The sequence below is a fragment of the Triplophysa rosa genome, linkage group LG1 (genome assembly GCF_024868665.1).
Source record: "Triplophysa rosa linkage group LG1, Trosa_1v2, whole genome shotgun sequence".
NCBI classification, from domain to species: Eukaryota; Metazoa; Chordata; class Actinopteri; order Cypriniformes; family Nemacheilidae; genus Triplophysa; species Triplophysa rosa.
The window spans coordinates 40,058,490-40,081,739 of NC_079890.1; the positions used below are offsets into that span (position 1 = coordinate 40,058,490).

At 40.6% G+C, this 23,250-nt stretch overlaps 1 protein-coding gene across 4 annotated transcripts; it reads right to left on the reverse strand.

Annotated features, from left to right (window-relative positions):
• Positions 1 to 1,758: 1,758 nt before the first annotated feature.
• Positions 1,759 to 18,545, reverse strand: LOC130553006 (adenylate cyclase type 4-like). Of its 4 annotated transcripts, XM_057331993.1 has the most exons (27): positions 18,442 to 18,504; positions 17,089 to 17,238; positions 15,158 to 15,879; positions 14,603 to 14,800; positions 13,876 to 14,037; positions 13,594 to 13,743; positions 12,037 to 12,179; positions 11,765 to 11,876; positions 11,541 to 11,668; positions 11,103 to 11,261; positions 9,730 to 9,886; positions 8,807 to 8,980; positions 8,651 to 8,682; positions 8,515 to 8,574; positions 8,381 to 8,441; positions 8,173 to 8,270; positions 7,684 to 7,771; positions 5,460 to 5,597; positions 5,301 to 5,378; positions 4,976 to 5,154; positions 4,796 to 4,880; positions 4,553 to 4,711; positions 4,316 to 4,465; positions 3,155 to 3,262; positions 2,958 to 3,072; positions 2,550 to 2,674; positions 1,759 to 2,404 (listed from the first exon to the last, which is right to left on the reverse strand). In XM_057331993.1, exons 3-27 carry the CDS (start codon positions 15,677 to 15,679, stop codon positions 2,264 to 2,266), a joined length of 3,522 nt encoding a protein of 1,173 aa, XP_057187976.1. In that variant the 5' UTR covers positions 15,680 to 15,879; positions 17,089 to 17,238; positions 18,442 to 18,504; the 3' UTR covers positions 1,759 to 2,263. The 4 variants fall into 4 exon arrangements, with proteins under 4 accessions (XP_057187976.1, XP_057187749.1, XP_057187898.1 ...); XM_057331766.1 differs by having other exon boundaries at positions 4,316 to 4,711; XM_057331915.1 differs by having other exon boundaries at positions 4,316 to 4,711; positions 17,164 to 17,238; positions 18,442 to 18,488.
• Positions 18,546 to 23,250: the final 4,705 nt, after the last annotated feature.

The following is a 23,250-nucleotide window of genomic DNA, read 5'->3' on the forward strand; positions in this document are numbered from 1 at the left end:
TCACCCAGACGATACCACTGTAGCAGCTTGCATTACAGCCTGCCTAGAAGACATCTCAGCTTGGATGAAAGGGCATCACCTCCAGCTGAACCCTGCCAAGACAGAACTACTCGTTCTGCTTCACAACTCCAACCACAACGTCAACCACATCTCTCACAAAATTCAAAAACCTACTTGAAACTCATCTCTTCTGTGAATACTTGACAGACAAATGGGAAAAAAAACACTAACCCTCTCTCTCTTTCTCTCAACAGGTAGTGGTCTAGCTTTTGTTAAGACTAGTAACTTTGTATTGGCACCTATTGTGTATTGCTCCTGTATGACATATCGCTTATTGCTCCCTGAACTCTCTGCAAGTCGCTTTGGATAAAAGCATCTGCTAAATGACTAAATGTAAATGTAAATGTAAACTAAATATAATTGTCAAACGAATATAAATGCAAATTGTTTAGGATGTTTAGTGCAAATATTCGGATTCTCAATTCAAATTACAATGGAACACAGCGGAGTTTAAATGAAAAAATAAAATACGTATAAGCTAACGAATGTAAAAAGCACTGGACAGGTTTGGCATTTTCAGTAGCCTGTATTACTTGATATACTTATAATAAGCTAAATGCACAGCAAGCTTACATTATATGCAGAGTTTTTAATCGAAAATATGCAGTGCGTGTGTGAGTGCAAGGATTCAGAACTAAAGCATTTTGAGCTCACGAAGTGTGAACGAAAGACACGTTAATAAAGCAGACTGCCCATAATAATTAGGGAACATACATAAACACTTGAGTCTGCACATAATCATTTATGAAGTTTCAAATGCTTTGTCGAGTAAAATCATTAAATGCTTGAGTAAAAATCAGGTCTTTCAGGCCGGCTACGGAGATAATAATACGCGTTCCTCTGTGGCGCGGGGACTGCAGCCTCCAGCCCTGTTTTAAAGATTGCTAAGTGATCAAATTGATCAAAACGCTTTGTATTTTTGTGTTAATTATTTTGTTTAAAGTAATTTCAACTTTAAATCTGCATTTTGAAGCAAACGATGTCACACTTTTACGAATAATAAATGACTCTCTTAAATCTTGTTTTGATTACCAATTAATATAACCTTTATTAGGCTATGCATGAATAACTTCTAAAACAAAAAGCGCATAACTGGAAAAAAAGAAAACCGTGACCTGAGTGTGAGGCTACTATCAAAACGGGAATACATGCCAAGCTTGCTCTTCTATATCAGTACATAGATCGATAGATTTGATTATGTGGCAATCAAGAAACAATACCATTTATTTTTATAGGTCGAGTGTTGTGATAATTGCCACAGAATTCACCAATTAGGCTACCGTGCAAGGCCCCAGATAGCACATATGTAAGATGTCTGCTAAAGATCTGGAGATCTGGAAAACATCTGCTGTGTAAAAACATCTGCTAAACGTCTTAGAAAGAGCTGTTGTACATCCATTCTAAATCACACACATCTTACAGACGTCTTCTAGAGGTCTACATGACATCTGACGTCTCAGAGATGTAGGGCGGATGAGCAAACAGCATCTGTCAGATGTCTTGCAGATGAAAATGCAGACATCAAATAGATGTCTGCCAGATGTACGTGTGCTATCAGGGGTGGCTGACTGGATGGGCCTGACTGACAGGTGGGTGGGCCCAGGTCCACCCGTAGCTATGCTCCTGTTTGCCACACTTTATCTTTATACTTCAGACATAGATATAGGTTATGAATGTGTAAACACAACAAACAATTGCTTTATATGCAAATCTTTTATATATGCCAACATATATTCAATGCCACATATTAAATACATAAATACGAACAGACATTAATAAATAAATAGATGCACAAGTAGCAAAATAATATTTATTTTAAATTCCTAAATTAATTTAAAACTCTAAAAATAAAGCACCTTGGGAATTTTAGAAGAGTTGACTACGCTGACTTTACAGTCAAAAAGCAGGTGCCAAGACCAAGTTAATCTAGTCTCTTTTGTTTTTAATTGAATGATCTGAGTTTAAGCGCTATAGTAAATGTCAGAATCATGTTCAAATGAAACATGTATTACACCTTGCGTAGATTTTATCAACACCGTCAAGTGCTTTAAGTTCATTTTTTATACATCTTGATATGCGCATGGAAAATTGCATTCACACATTTCAATGCTTATTTTGCGTGTACACCATGTTTGTACATCAGGTCCATATATAAGTTTGCTATATCTTGACTGCAGTCTTTGATAAAGCAATGTTTGTGTGACTAAAGTGTTTGATTCTGGACTGAAGTGTCAGTGTGGATGAAGTATGTGGTCAGCTCTCCTTTTCCCTTCACATTGATCACTCCTCTCAGAGTCACTCCATAGCCATGAGTTTGAGCCACCTGTGCTGTTTCCTCCGTCACCTGAAGGGGGCAGCGCACTGTCATTCACTGTCACATCTACCATACAATATACAGAGGCCATACATGTTTAGTCATACTATCGAAGGTAGACTAGCCATGAAACCATAATAATGTTTCTATTTGGGGTGTTTTTTTCATCCTGTACCTGAATTTTATCCAGGACTCCAGTGCTGTCCATTCTGCTGGCTACGTTAACAGTGTTTCCCCAGATGTCGTATTGAGGTTTGTGTGCGCCAATGACCCCTGCAATCACTGGACCATGGTTTATACCTGAACAAAACCAAATCAATTCACAAAGTCCAATCAGTCAGAAAACTTTTTATATTGAAATCGGATATCAGTTCTCTTAAGAGTTGATATCTCTTGAGCAATTTAAGAAGACACGTTTGAGACTTAAATGAAACATAAGTGAGGTGTCAGCATCAGATGTCCTGAGCTATGAAAAAGCAACATGTGATCAATAACCCAAGATCAGAAGCATAAATTCAGTCAGGTGTGTTGGGACATTAGTCACTAGCGGATGTGGGCAGTGTTGTGTGACTGTGTGCAGTACCGATTCTCAATTTAAAGTTGTTAAAGGAGTGCATGTTAATCTTCTCCAGACGTCCCATCAGAGCAACAGCAAAGTCCAGCATGCTGCGGATGTGATTACAGGACAATTCACTGGCCTGTAAGACGTCAGACTGATGAGAATCATCCCTGACACGCCCCCTTTATACACATCCGCTCTGATTGGTGAAGCCGTCTTACCTGCCGCTCATCTGCATTCGCAGGATTGGTCAGTCCAGCTGCTGCCATGTAAGTGCTGCCAATGGTTTTAATCTTTTCAACAGCACTGAACTTTGGCTTGTTAAGAAGCTACAGGAGCAAAAGATGAATGGACAGTAAAAGAATATAAACAAAAAATTGCAATAAAATAAAAAATGTCAGAAAACTAACATTAAAGCGAGAGAGAGAGAGAGAGAGAGAGAGAGAGAGAGAGAGAGAGACATATAAAAATATAGAATACATAGACAGACAGAAAAAGACACATACAAGGAAAGAGAGAAAAAGACAGAGAAACAGAGAGAGAGAGAGAGACAAATGAACAGAAAGACAGGCAGAGTGAGGCAGAAACACAGAGAGACAGACAGACAGAGTGAGACACACAGACAGAATGAGACAGACAGACAGAAAGAGTGAGACAGACAGACAGAGTGAGACAGACAGAGTGAGACAGGCAGACAGACAGACAGAGTGAGACAGACAGACATACATACAGACAGACACAGTGAGACAGACAGACACAGTGAGACAGACAGACAGAGTGAGACAAACAAACAGACAGACAGACAGACAGACAGAGACACAGACAGAGTGAGACAGACAGATAGACAGTGAGACAGACAGAGTGAGACAGACAGACAGATAGAGACACAGACAGAGAGTGAGACAGACAGAGAGAGAGACAGACAGACAGAGAGAGACAGACAGACAGACAGAGACAGACAGACAGAGAGACATACAGACAGAGAGAGACAGGCACAGAGACAGACAGACAGAGAGAGAGAGAGAGAGACAGACAGACAGAGAGAGAGACAGACAGACAGAGAGAGAGAGAGAGAGAGAGACAGACAGACAGAGAGACAGACAGACAGAGTGAGACAGACAGACAGAGAGAGAGAGAGAGACAGACAGACAGAGAGAGAGAGAGACAGACAGACAGAGAGACAGACAGACAGAGAGAGACAGACAGACAGACAGACAGACAGAGAGAGAGACAGACAGACAGAGAGACAGACAGAGAGAGAGAGACAGACAGACAGACAGACAGAGAGAGAGACAGACAGACAGAGAGACAGACAGACAGAGAGAGACAGACAGACAGACAGACAGAGAGAGAGACAGACAGACAGACTGGCAATTGTGTACCTCATCAAAGTCTGAAATGATCTCGTTGAGTAAGCGCAGACACTCGAGTCCGCTGTTGTTTTCGCTGCTTTCATTATAAAACTCTTTATAAAACTGCGGCACAGATGCAAACAGAACACACACACACTCACACGACTTGGCGTACAGATCCTGAAACACACACAACACACATAACAGATGAGAACACATAATCCGTGTTCTGAGTTTATTTGCGTGTATGTTTGTGTGTTGTGTTACCTGGTTGGGGACGTCTTTGCCTATGAAGAAATCTGTGATGTGACCCGGCAGTAAATTCTGCAGCAGCAGTTTATTCACATTCTTGGTCGTCTCCATTTCCTCAGATTCTCTTTTAAAACATTTCTTCAACAGAAACTCTGTCCTGCTGCCTAACTCATCCTGACACACACAATACAAACACACATTTACATATAACCAAATATAACACTTATAACAGAGACACACACATACACAAACTCTTACCTGACGCACAAGAATGAGAGAAGTGAGGTAGAAGATGACCAGCCAGATGCCCGACATGATCTTGGGCTCTTTAAGAACTCCTGGACTGATAGAAGAGTAAAACACAGAGTCACTTCACACGTGTGTGTGTGTGTGTGTGTGTGTGTGTGTGTGTGTGTGTGTGTGTGTGTGTGTTCTTACGTGCTGTTGTTTGTGTAGAGTTGTTTCATATAGCAGTCTGATAGCGGTGCGTACACGTGAAGGAAGAGCGCGAGGTACACGACCACAGCCAGAGTCAAGAGAAACACTCTAACAGACACACACACTCGCACAAACACAATCACACACAACATCGCCAACAGACAACAATACACATAATACTGCACACACACAAGTGCAGAGAGGGACATGTTACTTACTACTATAAGATGTTATTTATTATTCGTGTTTTGAATTTGAACTATTTGTTTGTATTTGTGCGTGCGTGTGTGTGCGTAAATGATGTGAGCACAATGGTTGAACTCACCGGATAGGTGTAGAGACGGAGATTGTTCAGTTCTGTTGCATTGTGGGATATATTTAAGCACTTAGCTGGCATTGAAATCTACGAAACAAACACACATTAACTACACACTAGATTTCTACAAAACTGTGTGTGTGTGGATGTGTTTGTGTGTTGACTCACAATGTTGAGAAATGCCATGAGAAGAGTGATGAGCACACAGAGAAAAACCAGCAGCAGCCGCAGCGCCGGCCTCGTGGCCACGCCATCTGACAGCGACGACACCCAGTGCATGCTGGGAGGAATCTTCGAGTTCCAGCGCTGACGCACACAAACACACACACACACATACAACATGTTACACACCAAAATGAAACGATGTTCTTACTAGGGCTGTCAAACGATTAATCCAGAATAAAAGTTTTTTTTTCATTTATATATACACTCACCTAAAGGATTATTAGGAACACCATACTAATACGGTGTTTGACCCCCTTTCGCCTTCAGAACTGCCTTAATTCTACGTGGCATTGATTCAACAAGGTGCTGAAAGCATTCTTTAGAAATGTTGGCCCATATTGATAGGATAGCATCTTGCAGTTGATGGAGATTTGTGGGATGCACATCCAGGGCACGAAGCTCCCGTTCCACCACATCCCAAAGATGTTCTATCGGGTTGAGATCTGGTGACTGTGGGGGCCATTCTAGTACAGTGAACTCATTGTCATGTTCAAGAAACCAATTTGAAATGATTCGAGCTTTGTGACATGGTGCATTATCCTGCTGGAAGTAGCCATTAGAGGATGGGTACATGGTGGTCATAAAGGGATGGACATGGTCAGAAACAATGCTCAGGTAGGCCGTGGCATTTAAACGATGCCCAATTGGCACTAAGGGGCCTAAAGTGTGCCAAGAAAACATCCCCCACACCATTACACCACCACCACCAGCCTGCACAGTGGTAACAAGGCATGATGGATCCATGTTCTCATTCTGTTTACGCCAAATTCTGACTCTACCATTTGAATGTCTCAACAGAAATCGAGACTCATCAGACCAGGCAACATTTTTCCAGTCTTCAACTGTCCAATTTTGGTGAGCTCGTGCAAATTGTAGCCTCTTTTTCCTATTTGTAGTGGAGATGAGTGGTACCCGGTGGGGTCTTCTGCTGTTGTAGCCCATCTGCCTCAAGGTTGTGCGTGTTGTGGCTTCACAAATGCTTTGCTGCATACCTCGGTTGTAACGAGTGGTTATTTCAGTCAAAGTTGCTCTTCTATCAGCTTGAATCAGTCGGCCCATTCTCCTCTGACCTCTAGCATCAACAAGGCATTTTCGCCCACAGGACTGCCGCATACTGGATGTTTTTCCCTTTTCACACCATTCTTTGTAAACCCTAGAAATGGTTGTGCGTGAAAATCCCAGTAACTGAGCAGATTGTGAAATACTCAGACCGGCCCGTCTGGCACCAACAACCATGCCACGCTCAAAATTGCTTAAATCACCTTTCTTTCCCATTCTGACATTCAGTTTGGAGTTCAGGAGATTGTCTTGACCAGGACCACACCCCTAAATGCATTGAAGCAACTGCCATGTGATTGGTTGATTAGATAATTGCATTAATGAGAAATTGAACAGGTGTTCCTAATAATCCTTTAGGTGAGTGTATGTCTATGTACTGTGCATATTAATTTTGTAATACACACACATGCATATATTTAAGAAAAATATCAAATATAAAAAAGTATAAACATTTATATATAATTTATGTAAATATTTCCTAAATATATATACATGCTTCTCTATGTTTTAGTGTTTACAAACACCAAAGAAATATGCACAGTACACAGACGTATATTATGTAAATACAAAGTTTTATTAACCGTCTGACAGCCCTAGTTCTTACACAAAACACCCAATCAGAAATTATTTAAAGGGATACTTCATCCAAAAATGAAAATTCTGTCATCATTTCCTCACCTTCGAGTCGTTCCAAATCTGTCTAAATGTCTTTGTTCTGATGAACACAGAGAAAGATATTTGGAAGAATGCGTATAACCAGACAGATCTTGACACCCATTGACTCCCATAGCAGGAAAAAAAAACAATGGCAGTCAAAAGTGCCCCAGAACTGTTTGCGTTCCTACATTCTTCATAATGTCTTCTTTTGTGTTCAGCAGAACAAAGAAAATGATAAAGTATTTTTCCTGCTATGGGAGTCGATGGGTGTTGAGATCTGTCTGGTTATAAGCATTCTTCCAAATATCTTTCTCCGTGTCCATCAGAACAAAGACATTTAGACACATTTGGAGTAAATGATGACATGGGTGAAGTGTCCCTTTCAGGGTTTTTTTTGGACACATTTGTCTGAATTTGAGACTCATTCTCGTGGATGTCATGTCTACGCCACCTTTAGGAATTTAGTGCAGACCACCAGCAGGATGAGGATCAGGACGGGGAACGTCGCTCCATATGACACCCCCAGAGGAAGAACATTTCTGTACAAAGACAACGTTTCTCAAACATCCTACACCTTCACTTCACTGAATAGCATTTCAATGATCAGCAATAACTCTTGAGATGAAGTCTTGATCAGTTTTAAGGGAACATGTCTGAGGCTTTATGATTCAAGCGCTGAAGGTTTGACGGGTTAGCGTGATTCACTTCTGAAACACCTCCTCGTGTGAATGTGTTTTGAGTTTAACAGGATGTTTAACAATAAGAAATCTTGTCATCCTCAGTTTTGATTGGGTGGTGAAATGCTTGAGAAATAAGAGGGATTGGTGACATCATCGCAGAGCAGGAGGTTTTGAAAATATGATGACAAATCCACAATCATTTGCCGAGATGTGATTTCACGTTGACTTAATAAAGTGTTTTTATCACAGACGACACTCACATTTCTGAGGTCAACATCTGAACCACAAACAGCGAGATGAAGATGACGGCCAAACACCCGACGGACTGATGAAGACCGCGGAGCTTGCTGAAAGAATACTGACAACACGCCAATCACATGACTTCACATCGACCAATGAAACGTTTCATCAACGTAATACAAACACACACAGACACACACACACACACGCACGCACACACACACACACCTCTTTCTCCAGCTGCAGACTGTTGAACAGCAGCGTGAGGCAGTTGATCTTCTCTCGTCTCCTAACATGACAATAACACCGAGTTGATGAGAAAGCGTTAACGCTTGTGAATGTGGCCAATGATTTTCTCTCACCCGTCATCTTCCAGAGGGTCTAATGTTTCGATGGCTCCGTTTTCCAGGACTTGGGCAGACCTGAGGAGAGAAACAGATGCCAGCTGCAAACCCTGAAGGCCTTGACAGACAAACGTGAGAAAGGTGTGATTTTCACCTGTGAGAGGTGGTGTCTGTGAGCACCGTCTCCTGCTCATGAGAAATGAGAAAAGTGAACAAACGTCGTTCATGCAACAAGCAGAATGAAGGTGTAAATCTTTCGTAAAAGCGTTGGATTCAAGGCAAATGTGCAGTCATGATGATGGACACTTACTCGGGCGGGCTGCGGTTGGCTGACTACACCATCAGCGGTGGGCGGAGCTGTGAGCAAGGGATCTGATTGGTTGAGCTCAGAAAACGGGTTGACGGTTTTCCAGTTCTTCAGATACTGTGACATTCTCACAGACGCTCTGAGCTTCGGTCTGCTGTTCACCTTCAGTTCATTAGTCTGCCCCCCCAAAAACATTCAATGACTCACTTTAACATCTAAAAGTTCAAAGTTCAAGGTCACTTGACTAAAATGTTTTGAATGATTTAAAAATCCTTTAGTTTGCAGGCGGAACCGATTCATTTCTTTTATAACAAGGCAAGGATTTCATTTCAAGTTTTTTTTAAATGGAAGACTTGGACTGAACGATCAGTCAATAAGCCTCAAGAAAATGCTTTGATTTATGAAAGGAACAGTTCACCCAAAAATGAAAATTCTGTCTTCATTTACTCACCCTCTTATCATCTTAAACCTGTATAAATGTCTTTGTTCTGCTGAACACAAAGGAAGATATTTGAAAGAATGTCGGTAACCGAACAGATCTCGTCCTCCATTGAGTCCCATAGTATTTATTTTCCCTATACCATGGCAGTAAATGGGGAATGAGATCTGTCTGGTTACTGACGTTCTTCCAAATATCTTCCTTTGTGTTTAGCAGAAAAAATAAATGTACCTAGGTTTGGAACAATCTGAGGGCGAGTAAATAATGACAGAATGTTCATTTTTGGGTGAACTGTCCCTTTAAGGATTTTCAGTCACATCATAACACTCAAACACTATTCACGTCCATACTATTCCATAGTCTCGATGAGTTTACTTTTGACCAGAATTGTACATTTACGTCTCCATTACGTAATAACCGCACACTTATTGAGTGAACAAAAGATTATCCAATATTTATTCATGCCTAAATGATCAATTACAATCACCTTTGCTGGTGTTTTTGAGCAATTTTCTGTATTTGGATCAATCACTAGATATGTTTTCCTTCCCATCAATCGTGAATCTCGACTTCCCCCGTTTCCGTCCTCCACCGCATATTTCCCGTCCAGATGAGCCAGCGTCTCTTCAGTGATGTGAACTCTCCTGTGACACAAAATAAAAGTCTCAAAATAACAAATGAAGACTTTAGATGCAAAAGCCTCTGCGTGCCGTTTGACATTTACATCTAAAATAGCTTTTTTATCAGGCTCCTGCGTTTATGTTCAGTGATTTCACTCTAATGGCAATGAATGCGTCCTCTTTGCCATTAAAGTAAAATAACTTTGAACATAAACATCAGAGGCTGATAAAAATAAATACTTTAGAAGAACAATATCAGCACTTCAAACCTGAACTTGATTTAAACTCATATGAGGCTAACGCACGCATCAGTTACTGGTGTCCAGTGTTGGGTAAGTTACTCTGAAAAAGTAATGAATTACTAGTGTGGCGAGGGGAGCGTGGTGTAGCGAGGTGTGCAGCAGGAGAGAGAGCCGGGAGACGAGCGGTAAGTGAGTGGAGTAATTACAGACGATCAACACGTGTGTCTCGTTCCAGTAAGGGCGCGGGGAGAGAATATAAACATCGGACAAAGTCACAATGGGGAGGGAGAGACGGACTCGACGCGAGCTGCCACAAACCCAAACTTCTCAGTCAGCAAGGGGGACCTTCGCTGACTTCAGAGCGACACAAGCCAGGCTAGAAGGAAGACCGTGGATTTATGTTGTGTACTTTTGATGCTCTATTTAAGTTGGTTGTTTTATTTAGTGTGGAATAAAATCGTGTCAGTCTCGCCAACCTCGTCCTCTTCCTTCCTTATCTCCACGAACACGCTACAACTAGTTACTAATGACATATTCAATAGTGTAATTAGATTACTGTACAAATGACCCTCTCCGAGATTACTTATCACTACTTACGTTCTATATCCTACATCAAGCTTGATTAGTTAAGTGATTCAAGGATGGACATGAAATGACTCTGAATTCATTCGAATAAATCAGATAAAACTACATAAAGTATTACAAATGTGAGAATGATACATTAATTTGTGCATTTTAAAGTTTTAATGTCAATTCCACTATTGTATACATCACACAGTATTTAGTTCAATTACATCCAAAGTAACTGTAATTAAATAACAGAACAAATAAGAGTAATCCATTACTTTACTTTTTGAAAGGAAAAGTAATTAAATTACAGTAACGAATTACTTCGTAACGAGTTACACCCAACACTGCTGGTGTCAGATCAGTGACTTTGAAATATCCCGCTAATGCATGGATTTCATCTGGACATTGGAAACCAAACGATGTCATACCCTGGCACTCCCCCCGACTCCATGTGATTGGCTAGAGTCACGTCATCTGACCAGACGTCATACTGCCATTTCTGAAGACCGATGACGCCGCAGAGAACGTTTCCGGTGTGAACGCCAACTCGCATGTTGATGTTCACATCCGTGGCTTCCCTCAGTTTACTGCAGAGGTCAAAGGTGAAGGTTAAACATCGAACTCAGACCTACAGGTGAATAACATCATCGACATTTCTACACATCAGTTCGAGTTTGAATCGACGGGACGTTAAAGTGGAGTTGAAATTGAAATGACAGAAACAAACATCTTTGATGAAAGATTTCAGTGACGAAAACTTCACTGGAGAATTCTGGGAAACGAAGTGTTCTGCCATCGTGAATCACATCATGATTCTGTTTATAAATCTTCAGCGTGTATGTTGATGGGACGGGTGTCGGACTCACTTTATGGCCGTGCACATGTCCAGACCCATCTGAACACAGTTGCGAGCGTGGTGAGAGATGGGGTCTGGAAGACCCGACACGCAGTAATAACAGTCACCCAGAATCTTAATACGCAAGCACCCGTTCTTCTACAGAGAGAGAGAGAAAAAAACATAGAAAAGAACATCTCACAGCGCGTGACAACAGACAAACACGTGACGTCATGAATGGGAAGTGTGTCGAACCTTTGCGGTGTCGTCAAACCTGCCGAAGAGTTTGTTGAGAATGCCGACCAGTTCCTCGGGCTTGCAGGTGCTGGAGAGCTGCGTGAAGCCCACGATATCAGCGTACAGAATACTGCCCACACACACACACACACACACACACACACACACACACACACACACACACACACACACACACACACACACACACACACACACACACACGTGTTGAAAATGTCACGCATGTAATTAGCATTATCATGAAAACACTACAGTAAACGTGCGTCACACACCTGACGTCTTTGTGTTGTCTGATGTAAAGACTGTGGAAATTGGCTCGGTTCTCCTCAGCATCCTTTGCTGTCAGACGCATGACGATTTCTGTCTTCAGCTCCATGGCGATGTACCGCGGTAACACCGAGAGCAAGAGATGCTCCTGCGTGTCCAAAAGAGTTGACAGGTTAAAGATACATCGCCTCGTTACAGCCGAAACACAACACCCGACAAAAAAATGTAAGTTGATAATAATGAATGTTTTATAATCCGAGGCTGAAATGTCCATTTTTTCATCATTTTGTTTCTTAACATTAATATAGATAAATAGGTCAAATAAAAGATAAATCTGCAATTTTATGTTTCAAACACAGATGAAGATAGAGGACAAATGTTCTGCATTGCAGGTTTAAATGCTAGTTGTTCACGCAAACTACAACAAGTTTTTTTATTGTTTATTTATTGGTTTAGTTAAAGGGGTGATATGATACGGCTAAAAGGAATATTATGGTTTGTTTTAGATGTAATGTAATGTGTAAACAGGATTTAAGGTTGATAAACGCTGTATTTTCCACACACCGTGCATGTTTGTATCTCCTCTCTGAAACGCGCTGATTGTTAACAAAGCTCATGGCTCTGAAAAGCGAGGTGTGCTGTGATTGGCCAGTTCACCAGTGCGTAGTGATTGGTGGAATACTGCAAGCGTGTGAGGGAAATGTAACGCCTCTGACCATATTTGGAACATCAGGTTCCTCTTCAATTGTACTGACAGGTACGCCCACCTTACTTGCGTCTACATTTGGGCGGTCTTAGTCAAACCAGACCACCAACTGAGGTAGATTTGTGGGGGTGTGGCTACACGAGGTGTTTCAGGCACGTCTGGGTGAGCATTCGCTTTTAGATAGAATGCATCTTTTGTTCCCACACTTTCATTTCTGCAGTTTTACACGTCTAATACATGCATGAGCGACTTATAACACACCAAAGACACAGAACAACACGTGTTCACGCCATATGACTCCTTTAATGTTAGTTTCAAAGGCCTGTTGAAAAGACTGATGCACAAGTGATACATTTATGACAATTAAAATGAGCCAATTGAAAAATGTAGATGTTACCGTCTGTGACACTAGAATTACTAGCATTCATCGATGCCACAGAAGAACCTTTCGCTTCCATAGAGAACCTTCAACGTCTGAAGAAAGTTTCTTTTTCACAAAAGGTTCTTTGAGGCGAAAAAAGGTTCTTTAGATGATTAAAAAGTAAGAAAGAGAAAGTTCTTTAAAGAAGCTTTGACTGAATGGTTCTTTGTGGAACCAAAAACGGTTCTTCTATGGCACCTTTATTTGTAAGAGTCTACAGTATATCTGTCATTTTATCCGTTTTAAATGATCGTTCTTTGGTCGTCCCGTAAAGAAAATGAATAATGATTTCATGGGCTTCAAGCACAAACATTTGTCACAACCAGATGATTTCTTATCAGAACAGAACCTGGAGGTGAAAGGATCTACAGAAGCTTGAAAGAGGTCAAAACCCAACTGGACTGAACAAGTCAGACATCTAGAATGCGTGTGTACCTGATCACGTTTCTGCTTGGCTTGTGTTGAGCGATTTTTGCTGAAATCTTCTCTCTTCTTGCTGGATTTTCTGCGGGCACATTCAGTGTGCCACAGGTGAAAGATGCCAACACAGTTAACACACACAAACAACACTGCGTTTGCCACCAACTGTAAGAGAGAGAGATTTGAATAAATGTGGTGACAGGTAAATGTGTTCCGAGCACAACCGTGCGAGCCTGAGGCGGCCGTTGCTCAGGTTTGCATATGACATTTCCTCTGTGTCACATGTTTGTGTGTTACCTGCACGGCCAGATCGCGTTTGTCAGAGCTGGTGACGGACACATACACGCTGATGATGATGATGTGACAAACACTCACTCCAATGCCGAAACCAAGAGCCCACGAGAGCGTGAGAGGAAGAACCGTGTAAACAGCCAATGAGAGAAAGAGAAAGAAAGCAACCTGAAAAACAAACATGAACACACGTCGTTTCAAAGCCATGTGCTCTCTGAGAGTCTGAGGAAATCTTTCTGAAGCACACGGCAACTGTAAGGAAGGTTTTTAGATCAAAAAAATCGTCTTTTGATTTACAAAATGACACACACGGCAAAACTTTAAAGTCGTTCATGTCAACAGAATGCGACGCCGCAATTAAAATACACGCATTTATTTATTGATTGATATTTTTCATGTCAATTGGTGTAGTTGTTTTTCGCTTGTTATGTTTTTGTTTTAAATGATGTTAGGTTTCATTTATTTTGATTTCAGTTTTAGTTTTTTTAGTTTTATTTAGTTCCAGTTCAGAATTGTCCTGCCTCAATTTAAACCCATTTCAGTTGATTGTTTACGCGACACGTCTAATTTTCATGTAGGTTTTCAAACAATAATTAGGCCTAGATTTCAAATAACAGAAATGTTTTAACAGTTTGAAAACAGATTTTCCATAAAACTTTTCCAAAGCAGCAGCATTATGGCTTTAGATTGATGATATATAATGATGTGTGTGCGTGTGTTCTCAGCATGTCACCTGTTCCCACGCCGTGATCACGCCTCCGGTGAAGATGAAGACGACAGCGATGATGAGCAGCATGAACCAGACGAAGAGCGCCAGCGGCTTCTCGCCCCGCCGGACCACCGGCAGACACGGCAACGAGAGGAGCAGAAACACACAGACGCACAACACCACACACACAACAACCAGCGCTGCCAGATGATCACTGACCTTCTGCAACAAATAACACAACACATCTGCCATCAGACATCTGCTCACATCAATTTCATCATTCAAAACACTTCGTTTATGAAAAATACCAAATGAGAGAGGAATAGTTCAGCGCAACATGATGATTTTGTCAAGTTGTTTCAAAGCTGTTTACATTTCTTTGTTCTGGTGAACACAATTATTCACTTTTTCTCCTATGGTCGTCAACGATGGCAGTCCCAGACATGTCAGTTGCTAACATTTTTCCAAATGTCTTTCTCTAAGAAATGCACACAGGTTTGGAACAACTTGAGGGTGAATAATTCCGGACAGAATGAGAGAGTGAGTGGGAGAGGAGGTGGGGATGGAGCGAGCTCTTACTCTGCCTGTGGATGGGATGATGACGATGACGGTGACGCAGAAGAGGATGCTCAGCACTAAGCCTGACACCATGATCGGCGTCTCCTCCAGACAGCGCAGAAACGCCCTGCGCACCGCTCTGAAACAGCAGCACGCGTTGCACGCCGGTCTCACGCCCGATCTCTTGCCATCGCTCACTGGGGTCACTAAAAATCTGCTGTCTGAACTTTGAGAGAACACATCCGTGCCAGCAGTGGAAGTCCCAGAAATGGTTGCCAAACTGAATTTCCTGCCGTCAGTGACGGGTTCCGTCCGTTCCGCTGTGATTCCAGAGGACCTGCTCTGATCGAACGCCTCGCCATGCGACCTCCTGGAACGTCTCAGGTCAGGATTCAGGGTCAGGTGGCCGTAACACGTCACGGTAGAGTCTGTAAGATCCGTCGTGCTCTCATCCCTGGATGATGCTTGCCGTGTCAGGGGCTCGGGAACGCTCTCTGCCTTGACGACTCCGAGCTCGATGTAAACCTTCGAGTTATCCAACATTACGGTTTTTATGAGTTCAGTCTGTTCGGTTCCCGTACGGCTCCAGCAAGATGATTGAATAAACAAAAACACACGTGCAAATACATAAAGGACATCTTAGTAGAAAGTCCGACGTGTTTGAAGCTCCTCAGTCCGTGATGTGAAGGCGGGCTGTGTCGTTCTCCTGAAGTGAATCCAGCTCTCAAGCCATTCTATTTGCACTAGAAGAATAGAAGGGTAAATAAGACAATTAGGTCAACATCATCCACACGGGAATCAGACGCGAGAAACACGCAGCTGTCCACACAATGACAAGCAGCCAGCGCTTCATCCACCTCAATGCAAAAAGGTGCGACTCGGAGAACCAGAAGATCATCGTCAAGCCCACGATGGAAACCTGTTTGTGCTATTTTTATGTCAGTAAAACAATAACAGCTTAATGTGATGTCACGCTCACGCGGGTTTGGCTGGATCGAACCCAAGAAAGACTAATTTACAGCCAAAGAGTCTAAAATAAAGTTGTTGCTTATATAAGATACTTTAATTGAAGCCAAATAAAAAAATACACAGGCCTACACAGTTTCTGATGACATCTTCAGCGGTAAAGATGCAAACGCGCTCATTTCCCTACAGGACTGTATAACAGATAACACTCAGTATTCAACAATCAACCTTTCTGTCGTTTGAGATCTAGGCCTAAATACTGTATCGTTTGAAAACCTAAACCACATGAAAATGCTTAGAAATGTTGCATTAACAATAGGCCTAAACTGAAAATCAATAAAAAGCTAAAATAAAAAGGAAGTTTCAACTCAGAACACTTTAAATGATATGAACTGAGTAACTGGGTAACACTGAGAAACACATTCACGCAGTATTTATGTCGGAAGGCACAAACCTACTTATTACGTCCCATTCAAAGTGAATTGAGGCGAACAGGACAGACTGAATATTTGAAACACATAACCTGTGTCATGCATTCTGACTTCTTCTTCACACTGTTAAACGTGCTGGCTGCTCATGCTTAACATGGTCAACTTGTCAAAAATGAGTTAGATGTGTGACGTAGTGTTTCTGTGCTTGATACACTCGCCCAGAACTCCAACTGGTTTCGGAAAGTTTTTTATAATTCTGGATCCCCGTGACAATCCCTGTGATCCCTGTGGATTTGGAGATGGTTTGAAACTGATAGATGGTCCCAGTGCTAAAAGATGCCGGACATGAACTGCACGCGGTAAGTCAAACTGAGTCATACGTCTGTGTTTTGTCTCTCTTTTATTAATGTGACCAAACTAAAGATCTATCACGCCGTATGTGATACTAGTGTATAGGCACTCGAGATCAATATGAGATTGGCAGAAACTGCCTGTGATGTGCGATTAAAGTTTGCTTTACTTTGAAATGATTGTGATGTTGGAAAACTATTTCACCTTGTCGGCTAACGTTACAGTCAGCACTGACATCATCGATGTTTCTTTACTTCCTTATTCTCTGGCTGAACTGACCTCAGGTCAGCCCTGGAAAGTCCTGCGGGGCTTTATTTGCTCTTCCTGTCACTGATCTCGGATCAGAAGATTTGTCTGTTGAAACAGTGATTAATAAAGCTCATGTGATAATAGAAAGTGAGTCAACATCTAACAAAAGGCTCTTTTACGTCTATTGTAAGTGAACAGCTTCATAGCTTATGAGAGAGAAGTTCTCGTACAGACCTCCCCCTCCCCCCACACGCACACTCACAGAATAAACCAATCAAACATAAACATCATCAGAAAGACAAACGTTGGAATGAATGTAGCTATAGATGATCTGTCTTTGTGGATGTCTTGAGTGTGGCTCCATGTCTCTCTCTCTCTCTCTCTGGACGTGTCAGTGTCTTTTTATGGGCTTTAGGTTATTCACATATGATTGACATATATCTTATGATGACTCTTGCCATACACACATTTCTTAATTCCCTTTATTCTCAAAAACGTCATGAATTTGAGATATACCTCCAAACATCTGTTCACTCTTTAATAAAACCCATGAATGAAACTGCACTAGATAACAAATAATAAAAGATAAAGCGAAGGGACTATGGTGCTTAAGAACATTTCTCACCACTAACTTCACATTTCTGTGTCGTTGATGTTTTATGCAGTGAAGATGATTTCAGCACATTAACTCTGGACATCATCCACTAACATTTCACACACACAAACTGTCAAAATACTTCGGTCTACTTTTCAACACCGCAGCATTTCAAATATTTCAAACTTCTTTCGTTGTCAACACTCGACCTTGTGTCAGCTTCCAATCCGCCCAGTTCACATACACTGACAGGTAATGGTTGCTTCAAACGGCCGTCTTCATGAAAGAACCTCAAGATTGTGTTTAGTAGGATTAAGAAATGAAGCGATGGATGCAATGAATCACACATTATATCACATCACTAGAATATAAACATACGGCACCGGTCATTCATAAATCCTTTTACTCACAGAGGATGTCTGATTCAGTGTTATAATAATTATGTTGTTACATGTAGACTATTGCAATAGATTAGGAGGCACACATCGATACAAAAGTCAAGAGGATTTGAGTAATCTCTGGTTTTCATTCTGTTAAAACAGTTTCTCACTTGTTTGCTGTTCGCTGATGCAGATGTGATCACATGATTTCTTTTTAGTGTAAAGTATAAAGACACTAATTAGGTTGACTTTGTGAATATATATGAATATAGATGTGTATACACTTTGCTTTAGCTTTAGGCTCTTTTTAAAAACAGACTGAAATGTACTTACCTTTGTTTCCCCGGTCTTTGCGATCATTCACTGTTACTTGTGTTCTGAAAATAGTGTGCAGTTTCCTTTTTTTGTTTTGGTGGAGCTGGACAAACTGGTTGGACGACATGACAGACAGTTCAGAGCCAAACCCAAGAGACCTGCCACATCCCACCATAACACTGCTCATGCAAAAACTCTTCATAGAGTTGCAGTGAAAAATACACACTTGACACATGATGATGTACGCGTGCGATAGAACAAAAGCGCATGAAAAGTACACATTGAAGGACACAGCTATGGGACGCCCCCCCCAGACAAGCTCTTCATTGCTTGTCCTTATAGAAACATCTTATAGACCATTTTATCATGCTTCATTGCAATCTGATCATGAGTTTAAAAAAACATTTGACTGCATCAACATCCTTTATCGGTTTATAAATAGGAATAATGCTCATTATAATAACAAACCTTTATTAATGATTATTTGTATTATTATTACTATAGTTAACAACCTTATAAAACTCTGAAAAAAGTGAAAACAGCATCCAGAGGGTTGTCATAGAGACTATTAATCATTTTGATATTGACCATGAAATATGATACACTGGCCTCTAGTGTTCATTGGGTGAAATGCATCTCATTTTCCTTTCATTTTGTGCAATGGCGAAAGCACATTTAGATTAAACATCTATATACTACACACAGGATAAACAATGATATTATGAATAATTGTTGCATAAATCAATATACTTCTTATGAGGTCTGACATGCATGGGTGCTTTTGAACTTTCTGTTATCCTCCTGACTGATATCCCTACCAAATAAACCCACATTAGCTTGTGTCTGACTATTTTTGTGCTTTCAACATGGCTAATACTGGCTGTATTAACTGTTGTTAAATACTGATTCAAAGTTTTAGAAACTTTTCTAGCCTTGTGCAATTAAGAGTCGACAAATGGTGTCAAAGCAATCCTCAAATGAAGTAACTGCTTGTGGCCACTAGGAGAAGTGAAGCCAAAGTAAATAGATCGCCGCCTAGCGACTGACTGCAGTACAGGTTATAAACCCCGCCCTCTCCATGTAAACAAATTAGACAGGGGCCAAACTAAAAAAAATCCAATTACACTTTAAATAACTTCTTTCCACAGATGTTTTCTGTCATTTTAGCTCACTCTTATCACACTGATGTATGTCCAAGTCTTTGTTTTTCCAAGTGTTCGCTGGTTTGTTGTGTCATGTTATGCTGCGAGCTGGGTGTGGTGGGCCGCTCCCGGTGAAAAAGTCCAGGGCCATTTGCCCCCGATGACATCTAGTGGATTAATGTTACATCTAGTGGATGAATAACAGGCACAATTTCACAATTCCTTTTGACAACAATTAACTTTTAAAGGAGTCATGAATTAAGACCTCAATTTAAACCGAGCTTTTGTTATATAAGAGGGAATCATATTCAAGCAAACATCCTGTAAGTGTCAGAACTAAAAACGCCCTTGTTACTGAAAGACAACTGTTATTGACACCAGGCCCAGCGAACGCCAGGTTCTGGAATGCACCTATCTATGACAGGTTGAACACCGCCTCCACAGAAGAACATCAACGACTACTTCTCTAGCCCCGCCCACTGGTTCGCGCATGACAGAACTGAAGTAACACAAGTTGCACAGAACCAGATAGAGCGAGCAAGCAATAAACATGCCGTTAAATATCACAAAATATTGTGCAGTCAGTGCCTGGTTGTGGAAGAACACAGTCGCTGCATAACCTTCCTTCAGATTCCCACATTACTAATGCGTGGTTGAAGTTTATTTTAAAGACGTTCCAGCTCACGTGGGTGAAACATTGAGTGTTTGTTCGCTACATTTAGCCATGGATTCTGCTGTGAACAAGGCACAGGTCGATGCTGGATTTGCGGAGAGATTAAAATTAGAAAGCAGTGCTGTAAAGTCAATATTGGATCCGATAGGAATGGCGCAGCAATTTTATGTGAGTAAAACATATTTGTACTATGCGTCACTATTGCTTTGTTAGAGATCGCTTGATATGTCCTGAGCACTATTCACACGGGATTAGTATTACCTGGGGACCTCTAGTCATTTGTAATGATTGCAGAGGTTGTCTGTGATCTTAATCCCGAGCGAATCAGCCATGTCTGTGCTTTGGCGGGCTCATAGATAATTTTTCAAGGTTTTATAAACCGTTTGCGAATAATGGAGGCTGTTTGAAGTGCTTTGTTATTTCGGGTGCTGGGTCAAAGTCAGACTATTAAGTCACTAGAGACATGATAGATTAGTACTCCATGTCGATCGTAAACCATTGAAATGTGTTAAAAAATGTAAAGATTGTGACTTCAGTGAGTTTTACATTTGACAAGGTGCTTGTTTTTAAATGGATCTCTTTTACTTCACCGCCCTGTGGACCCTGTTTATATTATGGTGTGTTTGTGACGCTAACAACCTCAATGACCAAGGTCAGGTGCACTACTCAAGAGAGGTCCTGTTGCAGTTGAACTGTGTGAGTTCGACGTCTGCGGTGGATTTTGTCCCACATCTTCCGGACTTTATTTTGAGACAACAGGAAAAACGAGCGGAAGGAGAAGGAAGTGTGGAAAACGTGGTGGCGTCAAGCTTCACCTGAGGAAACAGCGTCCGACATGGATTCCTTTGCCCTCGGTGATCCTGGGGAATGTTCAGTCCCTAAGGAATAAAATGGATGAACTTCAGGGGAATGTTCGATTCCGGAAGGATTGTAAAAACTGTGGCGTCCTGGCTTTTACTTAGACGTGCCTAAATGAGCAGGACCCAGACTCGGACCTGTGCATAAACGGATTTCGTTTGGACAGGAATGCTGAGGTGACGGGGAAAAAACAAGGTGGTGGTGTATGTTTGTATGTGAATGAACGATACTGCAGAGCCACGAGTGTTTGACAGTATCGTTGCGCCCCTTTATCTGCCTCGAGAGTTTCCAGATGTGTGTGATGGTAGTATTCTGTATATCCATACGAAGGCAGATGCCCGTTCTGCTGCTAGTACCATTTTTGAGGTGGTACAAAAAGAATAGTTGATATCACCTGAAGCACAGAGTTTTATACTGGGCGATTTTAATCATGTGTTGTTGAAAAAAACACTTATATATTTTTATCAGTATGTCACTTTCCCAACAAGGCAGAATGAAACACTTGATCTGTGTTATGGGTCAGTGAAGGACGCCTACAAATCACTTCCATGACCTCCATTGGGCTCGGCTGATCATAACTGTGTGTTTCTATTGCCTACATATACTGTAAGACTGTTTGAAAGAGAGAGAAAACACAAACAAAAAGTGTAAGGGATTGGTCGGAAGACAAGGAGTGTTATGACTGCACAGATTGGAATATGTTTCAAAGAAAGTTGTGGTGCTGATTTGGATGAACTTACTGATGTCCCTTATCAAAAAGAAATATACTTGAAGTTCATTTTTTAAGCATACTTGAGTGAAGTTCAAGTATATTTTTAAGTATACTTTGCCCCAGTTTCACAGACAAGGCTTAAGACTAGTCCCAGACTAAAATTTATTTTGAGCAGTCTCAACTGAAAATAACTTGCCCTGACATATCTTAACATATGTCAGTGTCATTGTTTTGTCTCAAGATGCACATCAGTAATGGTTTCTTATAAGGCATTTGAATAAAAGTGCCTTAAATAGCCTAAATTAACTAAGGCATAGCCCTGGTTTAGGCTAAGCATTGTCTATGAAACCAGGCCTTTATGTACAGTATTAAGTATACTAATATCAATGGGCAAGTAGTATGCTTGAAAGTGTACTATTTGAATACCGCTTGGGACTAAATTGGCCCACTTTTTAGTGTACTTTAAGAGTAACAGTAGTAAACTTTAGAGTACACAACAAGTTTACAATTAGGTTTTCATTTGTACTACAACTATACTCCATTTAAACTTGTTGGTATACTGATAGTTTACTAGTTCAATACTTTTAGCACGTTTATGTTTACTTTTAGCACGTTTACACTTTGAAGTTTACTCCCAGAAAACTATTAGTTAAAAAGTTTTTATACTATACTGCAAGTGTACTTGTAGGATATCTTTAGTTGTACTGGTAGTTTACTAGTTCATTACTTGTAGCACAGTTGTCATTCATAAAAGTACACTTTAAAGTTTACTCTCAGTAAACTACTAAATTATTTAAAGTATGTTTGTAACCTTTCTTTAGGTGAACTTGCAGATATAACGATAGTTAACTAGATCAATACTTGTAGTACATTTCTAAGTACACTTCAAGGTGTATTCTTAGTAAACTACTATGTTGTATTGTGTTGTATTTTTATGAACATACTACTTAGATATTATTTTTGCACTTGAAATACATGCAATATACCTCTGACTGTACATGTACAGGTGACTCATAATCATTAATTACATTAACATATTAGTGTTCACCTTACTAGGAAAACATTAGGAAACACATACGTATCAGATTTTGAAGTAAGCTAAACCAACAGTAAAGTAAATTTAATTTTCTTCAATTCAAATGTATTTCTATAGCACGATTTAAATCTTTCACAGCTTTACAAATACATATTATATTTATATACTTATGATATTAATAAGAAGTGATAGAAGAATAAAACAGGAAATTATGCAATAGACTAATAAATAGAAAAACATTCATTTGTGGTCACATGTAATAACTGTACAAAATATTTGTTACAGGCATATATATTTTTTGACATATATCATATACTGTATGTGAAAGCTTTTCAAATTGCGTTTTTCCATCTTAAGAATATATCTAAACTAGTTCATGCATTCATGACATCAAGACTAGACTACT

Excerpts from the sequence above, each read along its gene's own strand:
- LOC130553006 (XM_057331836.1), bottom strand. The coding sequence starts at position 15,679 with ATGTTGGATAACTCGAAGGTTTACATCGAGCTCGGAGTCGTCAAGGCA. Across the intron at positions 8,981-9,729 it reads GCTCAAAAACACCAGCAAAG|ACTAATGAACTGAAGGTGAA; the intron begins GTGATTGTAATT and ends TTGGGGGGGCAG. Across the intron at positions 2,675-2,957 it reads CAACTTTAAATTGAGAATCG|GTATAAACCATGGTCCAGTG; the intron begins GTACTGCACACA and ends GGTTTTGTTCAG.